Here is a 27405-nt window from a genome sequence, read left to right as displayed (position 1 = left end):
ATGTTTCTCATACTATGGTGTTGGGCCTATTTATCGCATACCAGGGATCATGGATCAGTTTGAATACATCAGAATACTTGAAGAGGTCATGCTGCCTTATGCTGAAGAGGAAATGCCCTTGAAATGGGTGTTCCAACAAGACAACGACCCCAAACACACCAGTAAACAAGCTACATCTTGGTTCCAGACCAACAAGATTGACGTTATGGAGTGACCAGCCCAATCCCTGGATCTTAACCCAATAGAAAACTTGTGGAGTGACATCAAAAATGCAGTTTCTGAGGCAAAACCAAGAAATAGAGAACTGTGGAATGTAGTCCAATCATCCTGGGCTGGAATACCTGTTCACATGTGCCAAAAGTTGGTTGACTCCATGCAACACAGATGTACAGCAGTTCTCAGAAACAGTGGTTATACAACTAAATATTAATTAAGTGATTAAAAGGAAAGCAAAATCTTCAAACATTTTTCAGTTTATATAGTGAATGTTTGAGTTTGTAAAGAAGAATACAAACACTGCTATTTTTTTGGAACAGTCTAATATTCACTTTTCTTCTATTTTTTTTGAGGAACAACACAAATTTGATATATTTTTCTTCATGTTTTGATTTGGAATAGAATGTGTAGTGTTCCCAATGCATTTGTGTGTATGGAAATAAAAGCTTTTAGAAGGATTTTGAGCTCTATTCACTTTTTTCAAAACACTGCTATTATTTTGAACACAACTGTACATACTATTTGAGGTTAAATCTGGTACATATCATCAGATCAGAGATTGAAATTTAAAGAAAAAAAAAAAATCTAATGTAAGACTTTCAGACAGGACTGTAATATATTATGCATGCAAGACTCTCTTGTCATAGGCAGGTAACTTGATACAAGTTACCTGCATCTGCTGTTACGCATGCTGGCCATACACAAATTTTTCCATTTTAAAAATTTTCATTTAACCTCCCTAGCGGTATGATTATTTCAGATTTTTGGTGCTGAAAGCAGTACCATTATTTTGCATGGAAATATGTAGTTTTTTTTATTGTAGCCTGTAATTTTTAGGAATAACTCACTGAAATCTGTCCAAACAAGAGTCTATTAAACATCCCGGGTAGGATAAAATTTGAAACACGAAATCATAAATTATAATTTAATAAATAAATCATAAAAATAATAATACATTTAATTCAATAATATAATCAAACCAAAAACACTGAAATTTGAAATATAGCGCCAAGTTTGCACATCGCTGAGCAAAGTCGCAAAATCAGTTTCAGTGTCTGATGACGAATTTGCCCACGAATCATTATCACTCAATTCTGCAAGTGGTTCTGATTTACTATTGCTGTTCTCTCGCTGGTCTAAAACCGCTTTTGACCTAAAGGGACGCTTTTTGGACGCCATGGACTTTTCTCAGTTTCCAGGCAGAAAGAACAGACAAAATGCAGGCAGGGCACAGGAAAAAGCACTAGGGACAAAATGTATGTGAAATGGGTTGAAACAGCAATGTTTTACTATGTAAAATTTGTTTGGAAAAAAATGACATTTTTTAAAATTTTTAAATTTCCCGCCGCCGCCCGTACGTCCCGACGTCACAGGGACCAGAACACAGAAGCCGGATGCCGGCATCGGCCGGAGGAGATGGCCGGGGATGCTGCAGGGGACACATTGCGGGAGCGCAGGACAAGGTAAGCTCTGCAGGGACTCCCTATGCAGCTCCGCATGGTAAGCCCGAGTTTAGCTCGGGGTTACCGCTTTTGGTACAGACATTTTACCCCGAGCTACACTCGGGAATACTGCTAGGGAGGTTACGAACCTTCGTTCGATGTTCAAGTGAAATTTTGGAACGACATTCATTCATGCACAAAGAATGTTTGTACGATTATTCTCCGAGAAGCGATACGTGAACGGCCAGCATAATATAATTAGTAGCAGCAGCATGCTTCCCCCCCCCCCCCCCCCCCCATCACCTGTCATGATGGGGGTTAAAAAAAAAATACAAAAATTAGCTCACCATCTCTTTTGCCTATTAGGGATTTGGTGGATTTGTTTCCTACAGCACTTATTTTGTTCCTCCTTGCAGACTTGGGGAGCAACAATTTTTGTTGTTTGTTTTTTGCAGAGTATATTATTATATATCTCAAATTTAGGTGGCTTTTCTTTTCCTCTTTGACCAGCATTAATAATAATTCTTGTTGCACTACAAGAAATTATTTTTTTATACCCCATTAACTTGTGATCGGGATATATTTTTCCCTTCATATGGTATTGTTAATGTATAGTTCTTTTTTATACGACCATTGGTTATTACCGTTAATTGTCTGCATAATATTTGGATCTTTTACAGTCTCATGTGCCACATTGGTCTTTGTTCCATGGGATTTGGCATGCTTCCATTCCTTGGAGAAATGAATATCTCAAAATTACCATTCTATTTCCTTGAGTTGTTACATCTACTACCGAGTGAAATTCTATTAATTCTATACATTAGCCTGTTCAAGACACGGTCCGTTTCATCTTTTGATATATCCTTTACGGACCATTCTTGAGTGCAAATTCTTCTATTAGGTATATTCCTTTGGTCTGACGATTTGGAATTCAATATATTCTGTTTTTTATACCATCTTTAGTCCCATTGGGGGGATGTTTTGGTGCCCCTCTGTTAGTCCTTGTTGTCTGGCAGCAGCATGCTTTTTTTTTGTTCCCCCCCATCACCTGTCATGATGGGGTTAAAAAAAAATTAAAAAATTAGCTCCCCATCTCTTTTGCCTATTAGGGATTTGGTGGATTTGTTTCCTACAGTACTTTTTTTGTACCTCCTTGCAGACTTGGTGAGCAACAATTACATCTGACTACTCTTGCCCAAACAAATAATCAAAAAAATTTAATCGCATAACCAAAAAAATGTTTTTACTTACAAAAAACATGTCAGAGAAAAAAAGGGGATGACTTCCAAGATGGGAGGTTGGACACCATGTTCCGTCAGGGTGCATCATCCAAGAGGAACAATTTTCTGGGCTAAGTGGTGCATTATTTGACAGAAATGAAACGGTCAATATCTTTGGCCAGGATATATATATATATATATATATATATATATATATATACACACACATACACATACATATACATATACATATATATACACACACACACACACACACACACAGTCAGGTCCATAAATATTGGGACATCGACACAATTCTAACATTTTTGGCTCTTTACACCACCACAATGGATTTGAAATGAAACAAACAAGATGTGCTTTAACTGAAGACTGTCAGCTTTAATTTGAGGGTATTTACATCCAAATCAGGTGAACGGTGTAGGAATTACAACAGTTTGCATATGTGCCTCCCACTTTTTAAGGGACCAAAAGTAATGGGACAGAATAATAATCATAAATCAAACTTTCACTTTTTAATACTTGGTTGCAAATCCTTTGCAGTCAATTACAGCCTGAAGTCTGGAACGCATAGACATCACCAGACGCTGGGTTTCATCCCTGGTGATGCTCTGCCAGGCCTCTACTGCAACTGTCTTCAGTTCCTGCTTGTTCTTGGGGCATTTTCCCTTCAGTTTTGTCTTCAGCAAGTGAAATGCATGCTCAATCGGATTCAGGTCAGGTGATTGACTTGGCCAGTGCATAACATTCCACTTCTTTCCCTTAAAAAACTCTTTGGTTGCTTTTGCAGTATGCTTTGGGTCATTGTCCATCTGCACTGTGAAGCGGCGTCCAATGAGTTCTGAAGCATTTGGCTGAATATGAGCAGATAATATTGCCCGAAACACTTCAGAATTCATCCTGCTGCTTTTGTCAGCAGTCACATCATCAATAAATACAAGAGAACCAGTTCCATTGGCAGCCATACATGCCCACGCCATGACACTACCACCACCATGCTTCACTGATGAGGTGGTATGCTTAGGATCATGAGCAGTTCCTTTCCTTCTCCATACTCTTCTCTTCCCATCACTCTGGTACAAGTTGATCTTGGTCTCATCTGTCCATAGGATGTTGTTCCAGAACTGTGAAGGCTTTTTTAGATGTCATTTGGCAAACTCTAATCTGGCCTTCCTGTTTTTGAGGCTCACCAATGGTCTACATCTTGTGTGAACCCTCTGTATTCACTCTGGTGAAGTCTTCTCTTGATTGTTGACTTTGACACACATACACCTACCTCCTGGAGAGTGTTCTTGATCTGGCCAACTGTTGTGAAGGGTGTTTTCTTCACCAAGGAAAGAATTCTTCGATCATCCACCACAGTTGTTTTCCGTGGTCTTCCGGGTCTTTTGGTGTTGCTGAGCTCACCGGTGCGTTCCTTCTTTTTAAGAATGTTCCAAACAGTTGTTTTGGCCATGGCTAATGTTATTTCTATCTCTCGGATGGGTTTGTTTTGTTTATTCAGCCTAATGATGGCTTGCTTCACTGATAGTGACAGCACTTTGGATCTCATCTTGAGAGTTGACAGCAACAGATTCCAAATGCAAACAGCACACTTGAAATGAACTCTGGACCTTTTATCTGCTCATTGTAATTGGGATAATGAGGGAATAACACACACCTGGCCATGGAATAGCTGAGAAGCCAATTGTCCCATTACTTTTGGTCCCTTAAAAAGTGGGAGGCACATATGCAAACTGTTGTAATTCCTACACCGTTCACCTGATTTGGATTTAAATACCCTCAAATTAAAGCGGACAGTCTACAGTTAAAGCACATCTTGTTTGTTTCATTTCAAATCCATTATGGTGGTGTATAGAGCCAAAAATGTTAGAATTGTGTCGATGTCCCAATATTTATGGACCTGACCCCCACCCCACACACACACACACACACACACACACACACACACACACACACACACACACACACACACACACACACACACACACACACACACACACACACACACACACACACACACACACACACGGAGTAGGGATTATGGTGTTGGGATGTTTTTCAAAGGTTGGGCTTGGTCCCTTAGTTCCAGTGAAGGGAACTCTTAAGGTGTCAGCATACCAAGACATTTTGGACAATTCCCTGCTCCCAACTTTGTGGGAACAGTTTGGGGATGGCCCCTTCCTGTTCCAACATGACTGTGCACCAGCGCACAAATCAAGGACCATAAAAACATGGATGAGTGAGTTTGGGGTGGAGGAACTTGACTGGCCTGCACAGAATCCTAGCAAAAACCAGATAGAAGACCTTTGGGATGAATTAGAGCTGAGACTGCGAGCCAGCCCTTCTGGGCCGACATCCGTGCCTGACCTCACAAATGCGCTTCTGGAAGAATGGTAAAACATTCCCATAGACATACTCCTTGTAGACAGTACTCCCAGAAGAGTTGAAGCTGTTATAGCTGCAAAGGGTGGGCCAACTCAATATCGAACCCTACAGGTTAAGACTGAGATGCCATTAAAGTTCATGTGCGTGTAAAGGCAGGTGACCCAATACTTTTAACAATATAGTATGTGTGTGTATATGTACAGTGAAGGAAATAACTATTTGATCCCCTGCTGATTTTGTATGTTTGCCCACTCACAAAGAAATGATCAGGCTAAAAATCGAATGGTAGGTGTATTGTAACACTGAGGGACAGAATAGCAACAAAAAATTAAAAAGAAATGCATGTCTAGCAAATTATGCACTGATTTGCATGTTCATGAGGGAAATAGGTATATGATCCCCTTCACAAAACATGACTTAGTACTTGGTAGCAAATCCCTTGTTGGCAATCATAGAGGTCAGACATTTCCTGTAGTTGGCCACCAGGTTTGCACACATCTCAGAAGGGATTTTGGCCCACTCCTCTTGGCAGATCCACACCACAGGTTTGGTGGCTGACGATTGGCAACTCTAACTTTCAGCTCCCTCCACAGATTTTCAATCAGATTAAGGTCTGGAGACTGGCTAGGCCACTCCAGGACCTTAATGTGCTTCTTCTTGAGCCACTCCTTTCTTGCCTTGGCCGTGTGTTTTGGGTCATTGTCATGTTGGAACACCCATCCACGACCCATTTTCAATGCCCTGGCTGAGGGAAGAAGGTTCTCACCCAAGATTTTATGGTACATTGCCCCGTCCATCGTCCCTTTGATGCGGTGCAGTTGTCCTGTCCCCTTAGCAGAAGAACACCACCATGTTTGACAGTGGGGATGGTGTTTTTGGGGTCATAGGCAGCATTCCTCCTCCTCCAAACACGGCGAGTTTGAGTTGATGCCCAAGAGCTCGATTTTGATTTCATCTGACCACAACACTTTCAACCAGTCGTCCTCTGCATCATTCAGATGTTCAGTGGCAAACTTCAGATGGGCCTGTACATGTGCTTTCTTCAGGACCTTGCGGGCACTGCAGGATTTCAATCCTTGTCGGCGTAGTGTGTTACCAATTGTTTTCTTGGTGACTGTGGTCCCAGCTGCCTGGAGATCATTGAGAAGATCCTCACGTGTAGTCCTGGGATGAATCCTCACTGTTCTCATGATCATTGACACTCCACGAGGTGAGATCTTGCATAGTGCACCAAACCTAGGGAGACTGACAGTTGGTTTGTTTTTCTTCCATTTGCGAATGATTGCACAAACTGTTGTCACCTTCTCACCAAGCTGCTTGGCAATAGTTAGGTAGCCCAGTCCAGCCTTGTCCACAATCTTGTCCCTGGCATCCTTGGACAGCTCTTTGGTCTTTGCCATGGTGGAGAGTTTGGAATCTGATGGATTGCTCCTGTGGACAGGTGTCTTTTATACAGGTAACAAAATTAGATTAGCAGCACTCCCTTTAAGAGACTGCTTCTAATCTCAGCTTGTTAACTGTATGAAAGACACCTGGTAGCCAGAAATCATGCTGAATGACAGGGGATCAAATACTTATTTCCTTCATGAACATGCAAATCAGTGCATAAATCAGTGTTAAAATACACCTACCATTCGATTTTTAGACTGATCATTTCATTGTGAGTGGGCAAACATTCAAAATCATCAGAGGATAAAGTACTTTTGCGATTTCGAAGATTTGGGATGTGATAGTTTAAGTGGTGAAGATATGCACAGGTGTGTCTCCTGTGCACAAAATATACTTTTTTGGTGTAAAGCTTCCTTCCACATCATGGACCTTCTAAAAGGGCTATTGAGACCGTTCACGTTTAGAGATGTTATTATCAAAGACATGAGGAAGATTTTTTGGCGTGCTTGGGAGTAGCGTTGCAGGTGTATAAACAGAACAGCAAGTATCCATATATGCATTTTTCATTAATAGTGGTATGGTATCAGAGGTAGTTACCACGTTACAGAATATTAGATAATAAATTACTATTGTGATACAATGCAAGTACAAAATGTACAGAACCTGAGCTTAAGTAACATATAAAGTAGCTGACAGAGCTGAAAACAAAGTCATGCAACCCATGCAACTGGGGATGCGGTTCAAATAAGGATCCGGTTGTTGCAATCACTGCCACTACTGACCGAACTGATTCCATATGAAAGGACCGGACATTTAGGAACGGATTTAGCCCCTTGAGGTCCAAAATGAGCCTTAAATCCCCATTTTGTTTCGGGACTGTAAACAGGTTTGCATAAAACCCCTCAAACCTGTCACCCGCTGGAACCTCCATGATTACTCCTTGAACCAATAGGCAATCGAGTGCCTGAAATGAAGCTCTTCTTTTCTCTGAATTTGTTGGTACATTTGATCTTAGAAACTGGGGAGAGAGAAATACCCAAAATTCTAGTCTGTACCCCAGAGAAATCGTAGCAATGACCCATTTGTCTTGGATTACAGCCCTACATGCAGCCACAAAATTCAAAAGTCCCCCCCCCCCCCACCCGAACAAGTGGGGGCTTCCCTTAACCAGTTTCCGCCCGGCCTATAGCCAGATGGCGGCCAGGCGAGCAGCTCGTCCCTCCGGGTGGACACCATATGACGTCCTTTCAAGCATGCACAGTGCGCCTGCCTGCAGGGCCGCTCTGCGGCGCGTTCGGTCACCGGCCGTGTACCTCGTACACGGCCGATAACATATCTGTGTACCGGCCCTGTTTCTAGTACCATGTGACCTGCTGTGCCCAATCACAGCAGGTCACATGACAGTTGCATACAATGGATGGCTTCCTTTCATGCCATCCATTGTATACAAGTGTGTCTAGCTGTGAATGGTCACAGCGATCACATGCACAAGCTGGGCTAATCACACCCCAGCTGTGTCATGTGATTAGCCATGGCCAAATCACAGCTAAGCACAAAAAAAAAAAAAACCCTGAATGAATCAATGTCATTCAGGTAAATGCTTGCTTATAGCAAAGTAAAATTGTGTAAAAAAAATACTGATCACTTCCCTAAAGTAGTACAATGTTACTATGGTAACTTTATACTACTTTGGTCAGTGAAATATGAAAAAAATAAATCTTAAAAAAAAGAGAAAAAAAATAGAAAATTAAAACTAAGAAAAAAAAAAAAAAAATTATCAATTTTTTTTTTTTTTAGTTCTGTCACCAGTGTCCCTGATCACCGCCACACCAGTTATATGATGACACTGTACTGCACAGGTGACAGTATGTTATAAAAAAAAATTTGTGCATATCATTTTTTTTATTTTTTCATTTTCAAAAAAATTCTGACAAAAAAATTACAACTTCAAAAAACTCACCATGCCTCTTATGAAATACGTCGGACTGTCTACTTTGCAAAAAGTGTTCATTTGGGGGATATCTGCACTGTTCTGACATTCCTGGACCTTAAGAAATTAGATTGGCTGTCAGTACTTCACGATTGATCAATTTTCAGATATATACCATAGTTTGTGAACTCTATAACTTTCCCACAAACTAAATAATACATCCTAATTTGGGTTATTTTCACCAAAGAAATGTAGAATACATCTTGGCATAAATTTATGAAGAACAATTATTTATTTGAAAAAATTTATAACAGAAACAAATAAAAATGTTGTTTTTTTTTTTTAATTTTCAGTCTTTTTTTGTTAATTTAGCAAAAAATAAAAACCCTAGTGTTAATTAAACACCACCAAAAGAAAGCTCTAGTTGTGTGAAGAAAATTATAAAATTTTAGTTTGGGTACAGTGTTGTATGACCGTGCAATTGTCAAAGTGTAAGAGCGCTGAAACCTGAAAATTGTCCTGGGCAGGAAGGGGGTAAAAGTGCCCTGTATGGAAGCGGTTAATAAGGAGGTGGACTTTGGATCTCTCAAACTACTTTTGCACCCAGGGCCTCCATGGGTTTTGATTCTGAAATTTACCCCTGGAGGCTGGGACCTATGTGAGGCAAAATGACTGCCTGGTAGAGGAGGGCCCAGTAACTGAAGCCCGACACCTTAAAAAAAGGGCATTTGTATTTCCTCTTAGAGAGCAGAAGAGTACTTTTACCCCCTGAAATCTTTTTGAATATATTTGTCCAAATCTTCCGCAAACAGCTGTTCCCCATGAAAGGAAAACACTGCCATCAATTTTTTGCATGGCAGTTCTGCTGACCTACTCTTCAGCCACAAAACCCTGCGCATGTGCACTGATAAGAGGGCCAACCAAGAAATTTGCTGAATTGAGTCCTTAAGAGCATCAACCGCGAAACAAAGCACACAGAACAACCTCCAAATCCTCAGCCGAGCATTCCCCCTGCGCTGATGGTCTTCCAATCAGCTGCTGAACACAGTCAGAAAGACTCTGGCAAAAGCCAATATATGCCACAGCTGCCTGTGCAGCCGAACCTGCCAGGGAGAAGGAGGCCTTAAGGAGAGACTCCAGCTTCTTATCCGCTGGGTCCTTGAAAACCTGTACATTAGCCACAGGACATGTTAAAGGTTTATTCAGGGATGAAGCAGCTTCATCTACTACAGACAACCTCCATTTCTCAACAAACATTTGTTGCATGGGGTACAAAACAGAAAACCTCTTTGGTGGAACAAAAACCTTGTCTGGGTGATCCAAGTCAACATACATAATTTGCTCCAAGGCAGGATGCACCAGAAAGGCCTGAGTACTCTGAAGGCTTCAAAGAGCCCAGGGAAGAATAAGTAATCTCAGAGGTTTCTATCAGAGGTAGCCTGAATCCAGACCAGACCAGACCATACCATACCATATCAGTGAGGTCATGTACTAAAAATTTCTGAGACAGAGGCAGAAACCTCCTGCTTCTTCTCAGGCTGTGACTCCTCAGACAGAAATTCTACTGCCTGACTTCCTCCAGCTATTCCTTGTCCTCAGACTCCACCCATTCCTGCTCCAGGATTGGTGGTTCTAGTGACGGGGATCTATTCAGCTTCTTTGTCCCCCTGAGAAACTGATGCAATCACCCCAGCAATCTTATCTTCTAAACTCACTAAGGCTGAAGCAAGATCATCCTTGGTTACATATGCTGGGGCAGAAGCCCTAGTAGTAGCCATAATGCCAGATAGACACAGCGGCTCAGACTGCCCAGTCGCTTCTGACCTGTCAGGAGAGGATATTACTGCAGACTTTCGGCTAGGTTCCTCAGGGCCCGGCGGTGATAAATTAGTGCCCTTTCCTGCTGCATCTCCTACACTCCGCTTTCTGGAAAACATTTCTTCAAGTAGTGTGCTTTAAAAGCACTCAATGCAAATGCTGCTTTATGAGCCACCTAGGGCAGCTCCTGACTGACTGGTCTATGCTTCCCCCTCAGGTGAGTACTCACGTGCCCCTATTGAATAGCCCGTTGTGTCCTGGCCATAGGAGATTCTTCAGCAGCAGCAGCCCACATGTGTCCTGCCATCCAGATAAACAAAATATGACCAACTTCCATTTCCGGCCGAACTCCCTCTATTGGCCAAAAACCACAAGTACATCTCAGGAAAAACAGTGAACACTCCCACTAGTGTTAACTCAGTCACAACACCTCCTTTTCCCTCCAAATTAGAGCTTTTTTTCTCTTTACAGGGAGAAAGAAAAGAGATGATATCTTACCAGTCCTGCAGCAGGTCCCCGACTTCTCTCAGGCACCAACCTTCAGTCCCCATGCTGAGGGGCTACTGCCTTGGACCCATATTACACCACACTGGAAACACATTGGTCAGATTTAAAACTGTACAGGGTTTCATCTGCACGGAGTCCAGCGCCATAAGGCTGCATTGTTAGCAAAACCTCGAGGATTCTTCTCCTTATCCAGCGAGGATTGAGTACCATCCATTTTAACTGATAGCCTTCCAAATGGATCCGATTATAGTCCCTGATTCTCTAATGGAACAGTTCTGGACTTTCAGGTATGCTCCAAGAGCACAGCAACACTTTCAGTGACCATCCACCTTACAGACACGGGTGAAAAATCTGAGGTACTTCCTGTATAGGAGGTGTTATATTGGGGAGGACCTCTCTCTGATTGGTTGGCTAGTGTCCAATCACCTAGAGGTGGCCAATAACCCACATAGTCATGAATAGCCTGCTCTGTGTCCCGTGATGTATGATAAAGAAATTTTGATTTTCCGATCGCAGTCATTGAGACAATGGTCAGCAGGACAAATACAATGGAAGATTCCCCCAAGCAAAAGAAAAAACAAAGCAGTAAAAATATGGAGGGGCCTTAACCCCTCTACACTCTATCCATAACTAAATAAAAACATGTTCAGGTTATACACGGATTTTAAGCAATGTATTATAAGTGACCTACAAAAAGCACATAAAAACATAAATGCAGACCTTCGTCCAAGACACCAAATTCTCCTTGTACATGCTCTCAGCATCCAAGTTGAGGTCATTGTGGTCCTCTGAAGAATAAGTTCAGATGATGTATACAATTACATTCTTCCCTATAAACAAAAAAATATACATAACACACAGTCAAACCAATCCATATTATTTATCAATTAGTAGTTTTTAATAAATATAAAATAAACACACACACTGGAAATATGAACTTTGTGTCCCCTAAAATAATAAGTGAATGAATAGTTCAAAGTGACAGCAGCACTAGTATTCAAATGCAAAATTACCCAGAGATGTGGGTATTCCTTTAAAACTGCAGTGAAATCAATACATCTACAAACACTACGCCTTTAAAAAGCAGAATCATATATGCATAAACACTAAAGTTAATCAATTTACATACATAAGTCCTAATAAATGTGCCAATATTTTTTATTTTATTTTCAAATAAACTAAAAAAAGTGCAAGAAAGCAAGTAACTTTAAAACACTGTGCTAAATATAGTAAATAAAGTCCCAAGCACCATCCAACAAATGAAAAAAATGTTCAAGTGTTCATTGACCCAGCACCTTTTTTCAAATTAATCCCCATACCAGAACTCAAAAAAAAAAAAAAAAAAAAAAAAAAAAAAACCCGTTATGGGATGCAATTTTTGGAAGTAGAAGTGTTAATAGTTTATTTCTATCAATTAACAAAATTGAAAGTAAATGAACAGAAAAGAGAAATACAAATCAAATCAATATTTGGTGTGAGCACCCTTTTCCCTCAAAACAGCATCAATTCTTCTAGGTACACTTGCACACAGTTTTGGAAGGAACTTGGCAGGTAGGTTGTTCCAAACATCTTGGAGAGCCAACCACAGATCTTCTGTGGATGTAGGGTATCTCAAATCCTTCTGTTTCTTCATGTAATCCCAGACAGACTTCATGATGTTGAATCAGGGTTCTGTGGGAGCCAACCCAAACCCATTTTACCCCTGTGCAAATCATTAGTAAGACTTCATCTGGAATATTCAGTTCCGTTTTGGGCACCAATTCACAAAAAACATTGGGGAACCGGAGAAAGTCAGCCAAACTGATAAGAGGCATGAAGGAGCTCAGCTATGAGGAAAGATTGAAGGAATTGAATTTATTCTCTCTTCAGAAGAAGAGGGGGAGAATGATCAACATGTATAAATATACATCAGTGGTTCATATATTGAACTCTGTGTAGAGTTATTCACCCTAAGGGGGCAATCTTTACGTCTGGAGGAAAAGAGATTTAATCTCCAAATACAGAAAGGTTTCTTCACAGCAAGAGCTGTGAAAAAGTGGAAAAGACTCCCTCAAGAGCTGGCTCTAGCCAGCTCAGTAGATTGCTTTAAAAAAGGCCTGGATTCTTTCCTAGATACACATAAAATAGCTGGATACTAACATTTGTAGGTAAAGTTGATCCAAGGAATATCAAATTGCCTCTAGGGGAATCAGGAAGTAATTTTCCCTTCTGTATGAGCAAATTGGATCATGCTGTGCTGGGAGTTTTTTTTGCCTTCCTCTTGATCAACTGTTGGTATAGGATTATACATTTATTTTTTTTGGTTGAACTGGAAGGACTTGTCTTTTTTCAGCCAGACTATGTAACCATCACTTCCAGGACTCCTTGTTGTTGTTCTTTACACTGAAAGCAGACCTTCTCCAAAAAGGGAAGTTCTGCTTGGCTCATTAGTCCACAGCACCTGCTGCCATTTTTCTGCTTAGCCTTTTTTCCATGTCCTATGCAAGAAAAAATAGGAACTGGGATGTAGAAAAATGGCAGCAGGTTCTTTGGACTGATGAGTCAGAATCTGAAATATTAAAACAAACATACAGCCAATGTCATTAAGAACTATTTTCAGTGTAAAGAAGAACAAGGAGTCTTGCAAGCGATGATATGGCCCCCACAGAGCCCTGATCTCAACATCATGGAGTCTGTCTGGGACTGCATTAAAAGAGAAGGATTTGACGCAGCCTACATTCAGAGAAGATCTGTGGTTAGTTCTCCAAGATGTTTGGAACAACCTACCTGCCAAGTTCCTTCTTCCCATGGTCCCTGCTCACATATGTCTGGTGGACTGGCATTGATGATTCCGTGCAGAATCAGCGCATACTGGAAAAAAAAAAATAGTCCTGTACGATTTCTGAGAAGTGCAGTCCAGTTCAGGTGCGGATCACAGGCTATTGACTTCTATGGGAACCTTTTCTAAACTGCACATGTGCAAACAGGATAAAATACTGACCTGAACCCCCTGTAAACCTGACCAACTGTCAATTAGCTGTGAAACCTGAGCTTTAATCCGCACCGCACATGTGTCAATCAGCTTTCCATTTTGTTAATTGTTAAGAAAAAACTATTAATGCAGGCCATAGATGGGTCGAAAATCGGCCGATTTTCGGATCGTTAGTGGGCTAATTGTTCGGCCGTTTTTCCGTATTTTGCCAGATTTTTTTTATCGGTAAAGTTGGAAAAAAAAATCGGCCGATTTTCGCGGCAATGATGGGAGGAAGAGGAAGGAAGAGGAAGAAGAGGATGAGGAAGAAGAGGATGAGGAAGAAGAGGATGAGGAAGAAGAGGATGAGGAAGAAGAGGATGAGGAAGAAGAGGATGAGGAAGAAGAGGATGAGGAAGAAGAGGATGAGGAAGAAGAGGATGAGGAAGAAGAGGATGAAGAAGAAGAGGATGAAGAAGAAGAGGATGAAGAAGAGGAATTCCAGTGTGGCAAAAAATGTCCCTGCAGAGAGCTCCGCTATTTCTTTGACAGTTCCTTGACATTTATAGCTGTTGCAACAATGTATCTATTTGTTTCCGAATAAAAACATCTGTATCCTAAATGGATACAAATACATTGTTGCAACCGCTATAAATGTCAAAAAACTGTCAAAGAAATAGCAGAGCTCTCTGCAGGGACACTTTTTGCCGGCTGTAGACGGGATGAAAATCAGCCGATTTTTTTTTACCGTTGCTGTTAACGTCGGCCGCTTGAACGACCGATTTTTCGGTTTTTTTAAGGAAAAATCGGCCGATTTTCGACCCATCTATGGCCTGCATAAGACTTCTTTTTTTAAAAGCATTCTTAATCCACAACATTTTTTCACACCTGCCTAAACCATTTGCACAGTACTTTGTATATACACTATACTGCCAAAAGTATTAGTCCTCATGCACAACTGATATTTTTACTACTGCTGTTTTTGGTGCTTTACATTTTTTCTACAGCCAATAAACTCCCCAGCATGTTATCTTATGTGTCCATGCACACAGACTGTAATCAACGTTTTTTGGCTGGGATGTTTTTTGGCTGGAAGAAAACCCGAAACTAGTAGGTTTCTAGAGCAGTTTTTCAGCTGTAGACGCTGAACCACCGGAAAACGTGTTTTTTTCCCCCCCCCCAATACATTTTTATACATTACAAGAAAGAAGGTCCAATGTTAGACCAGGGAACTATATGGTCCATACAACATATATATTTATACAGATTTTTGAGCACAGCATTCTGCACACTAAAAAAAAAACAAAAAATATGAGAACAATAAATTGTACTTTAACATTGTAACACAGATCATCATCCAAAAAAATAGAAAAGAAAATATAATAAACTAAGAAATACGTTCAATGTTGCATGAAAGCATAAATATAAGTAGTAATCATAATTACAAGCACGAATAGAATGACGATTACAAGTATAACCATACATTTATACATTTTCAACTCGATTTCTATCGGTCCAGCTCACCCAAGGTTTCCATTGATGATTGAATCAGGAGAATTCCTCCTAATAACTAGTAACCGTTCATAGACAGTTTGTTTTTAGAATCTGTATGGACTCAGAAGAGTTAGGCACGTGATTTCTTCCAGTTTCTAGTTATAGTGGTTCTAGCCGCTTCAGAAATTCAGAAATGGTGGTACTTCAGAAATTCCCAGATATAACAGAGCAAGAGCTGGATTAGGTTTCACCAGTATACCAGTAACCTCCAAGATGATGTAGAAGATTTTTTTTCCAAAAAGCTCGTGAGATTCTTGCAGTACCATAAAATGTGTGGTAGTGTGCCTATAGCGCCACAATTTCTCCAGCATAGAGAAGAGTGAATTGAACTAAATTTGCAGAGTCTATACGGTGTGTAGTACCATTGTGTAATTATTTTTAGGGATAACTCCCAGTGATCAATACAACTAGATAGTTTTTATAAGGTTGTTAGAGCGGATTTCCATTGTACTCACGAGAAGTTCATGTACAGGTCGGTCCCCCATTGGAGCATAGCCACGTTTTTAACAAATTCTTGCTTCCTCTGTAGGAAGGTGTAAAAGATGGATGTCGACTTTTTCTGACTTCTAGTAGTCAATAAGAATTACCAAAATGTGTCTGGGACCCATTTATTGTTTGGGGGGAGGGAACGTAAAGCATGAGTAATTTGTTGATATTGGAATCTGTCAGTTGCCGAGATTCCAAATTCAATTTCCAATGTATCTCAGGTTTTTATTCTATTAGAGGCGGATAAATTGGAGATTTTCTGCACACCTTTCTCTAGCCATCCTTGTATATTGAGAAACGGGATAGCTAATTCCATGAGTTTTAATGGGAGGGGTGAGGAAGGAATAGAGGTCGCATTTTGGGAGTTGGCGATCAGCTTCCTCCAAGCTACCAGGCTACAGTGTAAAGAGTGTGCAGATTCCAAGGTTTCCAGGCATCCATGAGCAAGAAATGAGAGAGATTACCTCCCAAAACCAGTGAGGATTCAAGAGTTAGCCAAGAGGTGGCTGGTGAAACCACTCTCTTAGCTGGTCTAAAAGGAGAGCAGTTAAGTAGTCCTCAAAATCAATACATCCAGCTCCACCGATAGTATGGTGTTTGAGGATAAGGGTGTTCAACACTCTATAATCTTTAACTAGGCTCTACAAACGTTTCTTGTGGAATGGTAAAAAAATCTAAAGTATGAAGAGGGACTAGGATTGGGAGTGATCTAAACATACAGTCAGGTCCATAAATATTGGGACATCGACACAATTCTAACATTTTTGGCTCTATACACCACCACAATGGATTTGAAATGAAACAAACAAGATGTGCTTTAACTGCAGACTGTCAGCTTTAATTTGAGGGTATTTACATCCAAAATCAGGTGAACGGTGTAGGAATTACAACAGTTTGCATATGTGCCTCCCACTTCTTAAGGGACCAAAAGTAATGGGACAGAATAATAATCATAAATCAAACTTTCACTTTTTAATACTTGGTTGCAAATCCTTTGCAGTCAATTACAGCCTGAAGTGTGGAACACATAGACATCACCAGACGCTGGGTTTCATCCCTGGTGATGCTCTGCCAGGCCTCTACTGCAACTGTCTTCAGTTCCTGCTTGTTCTTGGGGCATTTTCCCTTCAGTTTTGTCTTCAGCAAGTGAAATGCATGCTCAATCGGATTCAGGTCAGGTGATTGATTTGGCCATTGCATGTTAATTCCACTTCTTTCCCTTAAACTCTTTGGTTGCTTTTGCAGTATGCTTTGGGTCATTGTCCATCTGCACTGTGAAGCGTCCAATGAGTTGTGAAGCATTTGGCTGAATATGAGCAGATAATATTGCCCGAAACACTTCAGAATTCATCCTGCTGCTGTTGTCAGCAGTCACATCTTCAATAAATACAAGAGAATCAGTTCCATTGGCAGCCATACATGCCCACGCCATGACACTACCACCACGCTTCACTGATGAGGTGGTATGCTTAGGATCATGAGCAGTTCCTTTCCTTCTCCATACTCTTCCCATCACTCTGGTACAAGTTGATCTTGGTCTCATCTGTCCATAGGATGTTGTTCCAGAACTGTGAAGGCTTTTTTAGATGTCGTTTGGCAAACGCTAATCTGGCCTTCCTGTTTTTGAGGCTCACCAATGGTTTCCATCTTGTGGTGAACCCTCTGTATTCACTCTGGTGAAGTCTTCTCTTGATTGTTGACTTTGAAACACATACACATACCTCCTGGAGAGTGTTCTTGATCCGGCCAACTGTTGTGAAGGGTGTTTTCTTCACCAGGGAAAGAATTCTTCGGTCATCCACCACAGTTGTTTTCCATGGTCTTCCGGGTCTTTTGGTGTTGCTGAGCTCACCAATGCATTCCTTCTTTTTAAGAATGTTCCAAACAGTTGTTATGGCCACGCCTAATGTTTTTGCTATCTCTCTGATGGGTTTGTTTTGTTTTTTCAGCCTAATGATGGCTTGCTTCACTGATAGTGACAGCTCTTTGGATCTCATCTTGAGAGTTGACAGCAACAGATTCCAAATGCAAATAGCACACTTGAAATGAACTCTGGACCTTTTATCTGCTCATTGTAATTGGGATAATGAGGGAATAACACACACCTGGCCATGGAACAGCTGAGAAGCCAATTGTCCCATTACTTTTGGTCCCTTAAGAAGTGGGAGGCACATCTGCAAACTGTTGTAATTCCTACACCGTTCACCTGATTTGGATGTAAATACCCTCAAATTAAAGCTGACAGTCTGCAGTTAAAGCATATCTTGTTCGTTTCATTTCAAATCCATTGTGGTGGTGTATAGAGCCAAAAATGTTAGAATTGTGTCCATGTCCCAATATTTATGGACCTGACTGTATAGAAGATCCTGGGTAGGATTTTCATTTTAAACATAGTTTGTCTAGCCATCCAAGACAAGTTGAATGCACATAGTCTGAGAAGCTCCTTTGAAATTTTCCTTATTAAGGGGTCAAAATGTATTTTAGCTACGGATTGCAGATTAGGGGATAGCATAATACCTAAGTATGGGATTCCACTATCTTTCCAAACTACATAAGGACTCCGACATTTAAGATGAGGGACTTAGAAAAATGAACCTTATAGTAAGATATGGCAATAAACCGTTTCAAAATGCTGTGTGCGGATAGAAGGGATTGGGGGGGGGGGGGTTCGTTAACAGTAGAATAAGATTGTCCGCGAATAGTTGGATTGTGTGGTGGTGTTTTCCGATGAGTAAACCTGAGACATCTGAATGTGATCAGATCTTTTCAGCTAATGGTTCGATAAGTAGATTAAATATTATTGGTGACAAGAGACATCCCTGACGGGTACCGTTCGTAACTGGAAAGGTTTTTGATAGCATTTCTGATGTGTAAACCTGTGCAGAAGGGTTAGATATAAGGCTTGAATAGCTCGATGTATGAAGCCTTTGAAGCCAAATTTTTCAAGGGTGTAGGACATATAAGACCAATGTATGCAGTCAAATGCTTTTTCAGCATTGACAGACAGCATTAATAAGGGTATTCGAGTGGATTTAGCATAGTGCATGGCGTTTATCATGCATCTTGTAGCATCGGAAAAGTGTCTGCCTAGAGTAAAACCTGATTGGTCTGTCTTGACCAGTAATGGAATTAGATTTGTAAGAAGCCAAGCAATTAATTTAGCATACATTTTTACATCTACATTCAACAGTGATATAGAGCGAAAGTTCGCTGGGGTTGTAGGGTCTTTGCCAGGTATAGGGATAGTGACTGTGTGTGCTTTGAGCATTTCCTCAGGATATAAGAGGAGGCAGCTGTATCAACTACAAATTTTAGATGTTGTTTTAAATGGTGTTAAAAGGTTTTGATGTACTCTGATATAAAGCCATCCAGACCTGGCGATTTACCATTGGGTAAAGAATTTGAGTTTAATATTTCAGCTAGGGTGAACTCTGAGTTCAGTTCTTGAAATTGTGCTGGTGTTAATGATGGCAAATTAAGCATACTAAGGAAATCCCTTATGTTCGTATCAGAAGGTTGGGTAGTGGTAAGGTCATTCTTTAGATTATAAAGGGAACTATAATAGTTGGCAAAGGAATCGGCCATTTCTTGTCAGTTGATTATTTTGTGGTGGTCTGACTGGTGGTATAAAAACTGGATTTTTGGTTTGGACCTTTGTGCTGCAATTCTCTGCGCCAAGAGTTTACCTGCTCTATTTCCTGTAGCGTAATGATTAAGTTTCAGGGTGGCGTTCGCATGAATAAGGTAGGAGTATACGTAAGTCTAGACAGAGTTGTGTGTGCTCCAAGGATAGTTTTGGAATTAGAAGATTTTTTGTTTAAAGTTTCTAAATTGCGTCAGTGTTGCAACAGGTCATTAAGGTGTTGTTTCCTTTTGTGTTTGAGTCTAGCATTCATTTGAATACAAACTCCTCTCATATACACCTTGTGGGCATTCCATAATATAATGGATTGTCTACAGAACTTGCGTTATTGGTAAAGAATTCCTGCAAGTGTTTGGATAGGTCTGCGTGTCTAGTTTGTTACACTTACCACAAACAATCACATCTCCATAAATACATCTGAGAAGTGTGCTCTTTCTCCTCGATTACTAAAGGTAATAGGAGCATGGTCTGACCATGTTATATCTTGTATCGAGGAGGATGAGACCTTCTGCAAAGTATGCTTGTCAACTATAAACATATCAATTCTAGAGTACATCAAATGACGTGTGGAAGAAGGAAAAAAAAAAAAAAAAAAAAAAAAAAAAAGGTAAAATCTCGACTGAAAAAAACGTTGTAGGGAGTCAGTACATGGGTTGGAACATGATGAAGAGTCGAGCTGTGAATCCATGATGGAAATAAACTCACCACAAAGGATGAGCAAACATTCTTGAACTGCAGAGATTTTCTAATGAAGACGTTTAAGTAAAACATATTGGAGGAGAGTTGGGAGCGTATATATTAACCAGGGTATACAGCTTGGAGTTAATCTGACAAACTAAGATAATATATCTACCATCTTGATCCATATGAGAGTTTTTTTAAGGCGAAAGAACGGGAGCATCGAGGAGGAGACGATTCCAGAAAATGCGTCTCCTGTACACAAAAGATGTCACGTTGGAGCGAGCAGGCTTCTCGCCATAAAGAGGAACGCTTGGCTGGGTGATTTAGTCCATGAGCATTTATGGAAACAATTTTAAATGCCATAAGGACATTTGTAAGTCAGGATGTAGTAGGTATAGAATTTCATAGTGCAGGATGTGGTAGTTGAGCTGGTGGTAACTTCGGATGACGCTTGCGTCAAAGACGACTGTTGTGCTGTGCTATGTAGGTGGGACATAGGACCAGAAACAGGAGAAAACTTTTCCCAACTGGGGAGAATGAACCAAAAGGCAATTATAAAAAGTGACTAATATTGGTCCAGGTGCACCTTGTAGGGTGCCTAAGATAAGTGAGGGGTATTGAGCTATGTAGTGGATCTCAAGTAGGAGGCAATGTAACTTTAAAAGGCCGACTGTCAGTTGTGTTCTTGGTTTTCTTTTTATGGGATACGGTTTGCCAGGTCCCTGCTAAATGGGTGGAGGAGGTGGTAGCTTGATTGGGATTAGGAATATCCAGAAGAATACCTTGTTGTCTGAGGAAATGTAAGCCCTCAAGAGTAGAAAGTGTAACGGTCCTCTCATTGACTGTAACCAGTAGATGATTGGGATACCGCCATTTAAACAGTATGCTGTGGTTATGCAGCGCTTTGGTTATGGTAAACATATTTTTCCTCATCTGCATGGTGTAGCGAGAGAAATCAGGAAAAACTTTACGAGTTGTGTATGGTAGAGGCACGATTCAGACCTTCTTAACAACGAAAGGACTTGATCTTTAACCAATTCAATACCGGGCAATTTTACACCTTGCTGCCCAGGCCATTTTTCAGGTTTCAGCGCTCTCACACTTTGAATGACAATTGTGCGGTCATACAACATTCTACCCAAACTAAAATTTGATCATTTTCTTCACACAACTAGAGCTTTCTTTTGGTGGTATTTAATCACCGCTGGGATTTTTATTTTTTGCTAAATTAACAAAAAAAAGACCGAAAATTTTGAAAAGAAAAACATGTTTTTCTTTGTTTCTATTATAAAAGTTTGCAAATAAATAATTGTTCTTCATAAATTTAGGCCGAGATGTATTCTGCCACGTCTTTGGTGAAAATAACCCAAATTAGGATGTATTTTTTAGTTTGTAGGAAAGTTATAGAGTTCACAAACTATGGTATAGATCTGAATATTGATCAATCCTGAAGTACTGACAGCCAATCTAAATTTCTTGAGGTTCAAGAATGTCAGAATAGTACAGATATCCTCCAAATGACCCCTTTTTGCAAAGTAGACAGTCCAACGTACTTCATAAGAGGCATGGCGAGTTTTTTGAAGTTGTATTTTTTTTGTCATAATTTTTCAGAAAATGAAAAAATAAAAAATAATTTTCACTATTTGTTTTTTTACATACTGTCACCAGTGCAGTACAGCGTCATATAACTGGCATGGTGGTGATCAGGGACACTGACTGGTGACAGTGTGAAAAAAAATATATATTTTTTTATTTTTCATTTCCTTTTTTTTTAGATTTTTTTTCATATTTCACTATGACCAAAGTAGTACAATGTTACCATAGTAACATTGTACTACTTTGGGGAAGTGATCAGTATTTTTTTTTTTTTTTACACAATTTGCTTATAGCAAAGAATTACTTTGCTATAAGCAAGCATTTACCTAAAAGAAATTGATCATTCAGGGTTTTTTGTGCTTAGCTGTGATTTGACCACAGCTAATCACATGACATGTGCATGTGATTAGCCACAGCTAATCACATGACATGTGCATGTGATTAGCTGTGACCATTCACAGCTAGACACTAGTATACAATGGATGGCACGAATGAAGACACTAGTATACAATGGATGGCATGAATGAAGCCATCCATTGTGTACAACTGTCATGTGACCTGCTGTTATTGGTCACAGCAGGTCACATGGTACCGGCAACGGGGGCCGGTACTCAGATCTGTCATCGGCCGTGTCCGAGGTACACGGCCGGTGACTGATCGCGCCACTGCACAGCTCTGCAAGCGCGCGAACTGCGCATGGGCGGGGGGACGCCATATGGCAGCCTCTCGGAAGGCTAGTACATTTTTCAGGATGCCATACGGCTATTGGCCGGGCGTCAAATGGTTAATGTGGAAGAAATAAAGGCAGAGGATGACATCTCCTAGGACGGAGTCAGGAAGATGGGATGGAAGTGGGATGTGGTGGATTCTGTCCACAACTAATTCTGTAGTGGAAGCGTTAGGGAGGAGAACTCTGAGCATCTGCTGAGCGTATGCAGCCAGCTGGTCTGGGGAGTATGGATTCAGGGTTTCCCCATAGCTTAAGATTGTTTCTCAGCGATCGGTCTTCCTAATCCACTAGTTTGCCTTTAACCACTTGCTGTTCGCCTGCTGTTTATAAATGGCAGGAAAGTGGCACTTCAGGGGCGGGTTGCCGTTCATAAACGGGACCCGCATTTTCTAGCTGTGCACGATCCCTGGGAGCGCGCAGCACCACGATCCGGTGCCCGCTGTGTCCTCCAGACAAGGTCCCTGTGCGAGGTCCCGATCATGTGATCACTCGTTGGCCAGTGATCACATGCAAAGTAGTAAGTAAGATGTCACTTGTGACATCAATGCTTACTACATGTGAGCTCACATGGTATAAGGCTATTCATAACAGCCTTGTACCATGTGACAAGCTGTGACCAATCACAGCTCACACAGTAGTTCTCAATGGCAAGAATGATTGCTTTTACAGCCTTTGAGGGTATAAAAAAAAAAAAAAAAATCTTAAAAATCACCCCCCACAAGTAGTACAGTGTCGCCATGGTAACAATGCACTGCTAGGGTGACAGTATGTAAAAATAAAAAAAACAAATATAAAAATTTTTTAAAAATGTAAAAAAAAAAAAAAAAGTTTAAAAATTATAATTTTTGGTTATAAACTAATTTGGGTTATTTTTAATTTTTTTTTACTAAAAAGATAAACGGAATACATTTTGGTCAAGATTTATGATGAAATACTATTTGCAAAATTTTATAAGAAAAAATTTCAAAATTTTTGGACTTTATTTATTTACATAGCAAAAAAAATTAAAAATCCCAGTGGTGAATAAATACCACCAAAATAAAGCTTTATCTGTCTCAAAAAAATGCTAAAAAATTCATATGGGTACAGTGTTGCATGACCACGCAAATGTCATTCAAAGTGTGATAGTGCTGAAAGCTGAAAATTGGCCTGGACAGGAAGAGGGTGAAAGTGTCCGGACTTGAAGTGGTTAAGCCACAGAATATCTTCTTCCTTCTCAGTATTGGAATCCACTAGTGCATTGTGGGAAGAAGTAATTTCATCCATTTTTGATTCTACATAGCTCATCTGTTCACCTAAATCATCTACGTCTACCCTAACTTTCCATAGTGCAGAATTTATGTCAGCTTGTAAAACAGACCTCAAAGACACCAACATTTCTTTCATTGTGGAGTCTAATATAGGTGTATTAGTGGTTGGAAAAGCGGCCATAGGATCTGTGTGAGAGGTAGATTCGTCCATAGAGTCTCTATGTTAACTCACCTCCCTTCTTGTGCCATTTGAGAGATCTCGGTTCCGTGTCGCTATCCTCAGCTTGGACTTGACCAGGCTTTTGGTGGAGGGAGAAGGAGGACCCGGAAGTAGTGGGAGAACGTGCTGAAGTAGTGTGTTCTTTCATTTGGGAAGTTTTTTCAGCTCCCCAAGTTAGAATGCGGTTCGCAGCCAGCGCCATTTTTCTGTAGCCTCAGAGCAGCACCGTCAGCGCCATTTTGCCGCAGACCGTGCCCCGCTGGCAGAAAAAAAGCTGAGAATTTCTGCGGATATAGGTGGTCTTTCCGCTTACGGGACATGTCAGCGGAGTGCGGGAGGATTCCGGAGAGGGTTGCAAGGGTGTTTGGCAGGATGTGGGTGGCTAGCCGGCCATTGGTGGAGCGAGATTCCTGCAGTGGAGCAGAGCTCTAACTCGGAGCGGCTATCTTGGGTCGCGGTCACCCTCCAGAAAACGCGTTTTTAAAAGTGACTTTTTTTTCTAAAATTAGATTTTCTGGAAAAGGAAAATTATTACCGCTTTTCCAGTTTGTTTGGGATGCTCTTGCTTCTACATGTCCTACATGTAGCCAGATCATACCAAAGTTTATTTCAGCTCTATTGGCTTTGTTGACATGCTGCATGCTTCTGCAGAGTCATTTCTCATTGTCCTTTGCAGTCCTATTGTCTCAGATTACAGCACTGGGTGCAAAACAGGAAGTGATAGTGTCCTACTGAGCTATTAAAGCTTTACTATATGCTCTTTTGCTCACTCTGCTCTTAAAATGGTGGAGATGATGCATTCTGGGAAAGTAGGAGGCAACAAATAGCAAAGTGATGTTTCAGCTGAAAACCGCTAAAAAAATGCCAACGCTGAAAAACTAGCATTTTTAAGGTGGCTGTTAGTGTGAGGAAACGTCGTGTGCATGAGGACTTAGGACGTCACGCCAAATCATTGGACTCAGGTGTTCCAATCACCTCCATGGCCACAGGTGTATAAAATCAAGCACCTAGGCATGCAGACTGCTTCTACAAACATTTGTGAAAAGAATGGCTCGCTCTCAGGAGCTCAGTGAATTCAAGCATGGTTCCGCGGTATTATTGCCACCTGTGCAATAAGTCCATCTGTGAAATTTCTTTGCTACAGCCGTGACCAAACATTTTGAGAATGACACAATTACATTACGTTTATGCAGAGTCAATATTTGCAGTGTTCTTTTTCAAGACCTCTGCAAGCTCTGGGATATTGTCAGTCAACTTCTGGGCCACATCCTGACTGATGGCAGCCCATTCTTGCATAATCAATGCTTGGAATAAGTCAGAATTTTTGGGGTTTTTGGTTTACCTGCCTCTTGAAGACTGACCACAAGTTCTCAATGAGATTAAGGTCTGGGGAGTTTCCTGGCCGTGGACCCAAAATGTTGATGTTTTGTTTCACAAGCCATTTAAGTTATCACTTTTGCCTTATGACATGGTGCTCCATCATGTTGCAAAAAGCATTGTTCATCATCAAACTGTTCTCAGATGTTTGGGAAAAGTTGCTCTGAGGATGTTTTTGTACTATTCTTCAAACATCAATCAATGAGGAGTGCAGCGCTACAAAGAGTCATGAACAAGCTGAACCTATCTTCAGCAATTAAATAACTAATGTCCAATACAATAATAGCAAGTGAAATGGATAGTCCAAAGAAATTATATTCCAAAAAATTATAGGCGACTTCAATCAATGCGGGTATGATCCGGTATCCCGATGTAGAGATATAGGTAGATTGCCTACTCACCAGAAGCGCAATCTCAATGCGCATATCAAGATCACATGTAGGGGATCCTGGGTGGGTGCTGCCCAGTGGTGCAATCCTCTGATGGTCACTCAATGGTGTGTAGGAAGGACACCGGTCTGGTCATAATGTACTTACTCCCCAGGTCTTCACCGATGCCTGAAATACTGGGGCTGAGGTGTGGAGGCTCAGTGCCAGGTATAGAGAATAAAGGTGCTCATAGTGAAGTAATGTTAATAAAAGGTTTATTAAATCGAGTTAAGCAGAGTATACACACTGACAATGACTGTAGGTAGTGGTAGAAAGCTGCTTGTAGATAATGATAAGAGCACCTGAAAAGCACTGACCAGTAGAAATCATAAGAGGGCCGCCGGACCTCCTGATCCGGCAGCATGACGTCAAGGCGTACGAGGGCTCCTCCTAGATGCGTTTTGTGTAAACACACGTCTGCTGTAGGGGTGATGCCATGCAGGCCGGAAGTCACATTGCTCATATATATATATATATATATATATATATATATATATATATTAAAAATGCGCCCAATTGCACCGGCGCCATCTTGCCAAAGTCCGGCATACTGCGCATGCGCGAGCGCCATATTTTTGGTGATTTTCTAATTCTAAAATGGCCGCCGCGTGTCCCACTGCCATTTTGTTGGTTAGAAAGTCCTGTAAGATCGTGCCCAAATGCGCATGTGCGGACCGTGCAGCCGCCATTTTATTGAAGATATCAGCTGAGGAAGAGAGACAGGGTGTTGTGCCTTATACTGGATTAAAATAAATTAAAAATCGAGCCTTGAAAATCAAATACCTTGTGCTAGGCTGGGATCATTAAACACCAGCCATGGTTACACTAAGGGAGATAATAGGTAACTTGGGTAAGAAATAAAATACCCCAAGGTGCATAGATTAATGCACATGCGCAGGAAACACGGCCACCATTTTGCTAGTGTTTCCTGCAATTCTAATACAGGTTTTAACAATGTAATGTGAATAACACAAATGTTATAAAATGGTGCAATTTTAAACAGAATAAAACATAATAAAATTAAACTTAACAGTCAAAACATAATTAAAACACGTAAATCAGTCATAATATATAATGCATATTAAAACAAGTGGTGCTGAAAGAGGTATAGAAAAGAAAATTCATTATACCCATAAACGACCAAAAACATCCCAAACGCAGTATATAATCTAATGAATGGTCCTAGTGTTGTGATACCAGGTATATAATCTGACCATGTATGGGGTTCAACTGTTATCAATGAAGCAGTTTAAGTCTACTTCCACGTTGTGGCCTAAAGGGGTCATGGATTTGATCTCAAAGATCCACTTGGTCTCCAAACGTGAGACCTGTCTACCACTGCTTGAACCCCGCCATTGATGTTGTGCAACATCAATCCCTATAAATTTGAGGGAAGAGGGGTCTCTATGGTGAAAATCCCTATAATGCTTTGGCAAAGGGGGCTTCCACATTCTGATAAGCCCCCCACCCGCAGACCCCCACAACCACTGGCCAGGGTTGTGGGGAAGAGGTCCCTGTCCCCAAGGTGCTTTGGGGGGAGCCCCCCCTGCCCCAAAGCACCC

General features: G+C 40.8%; 1 protein-coding gene across 3 annotated transcripts in view; it reads right to left on the bottom strand.

Moving 5' to 3' along the window:
* PARL (presenilin associated rhomboid like) overlaps positions 1-24131 on the bottom strand; it is a 269194-nt gene extending 245063 nt beyond the window's left edge. Inside the window, exons 1-2 of one of the 3 annotated variants that reach the window (XM_089662174.1) lie at positions 24051-24131; positions 11649-11758 (exon numbers count right to left, since the gene is read on the bottom strand). In XM_089662174.1, coding sequence (XP_089518300.1) covers positions 11649-11707 — 59 coding nt within the window. In that variant the 5' untranslated portion in view covers positions 11708-11758; positions 24051-24131. Of the gene's footprint in view, positions 1-8633; positions 8721-11648; positions 11761-24050 lie in introns of those variants that run through there. The other 2 variants (XM_089662173.1, XM_089662175.1) reach the window with 2 other exon arrangements.
* Positions 24132-27405: the final 3274 nt, after the last annotated feature.

Source organism: Staurois parvus, unplaced genomic scaffold (assembly GCF_062004578.1).
Source record: "Staurois parvus isolate SC_StPar_1 unplaced genomic scaffold, SC_StPar_1.0 ptg001433l, whole genome shotgun sequence".
Taxonomy (NCBI): Eukaryota; Metazoa; Chordata; class Amphibia; order Anura; family Ranidae; genus Staurois; species Staurois parvus.
The sequence above is the reverse complement of the archived record's forward strand: the minus strand, read 5'-3'. Positions and strand labels throughout refer to the sequence as shown.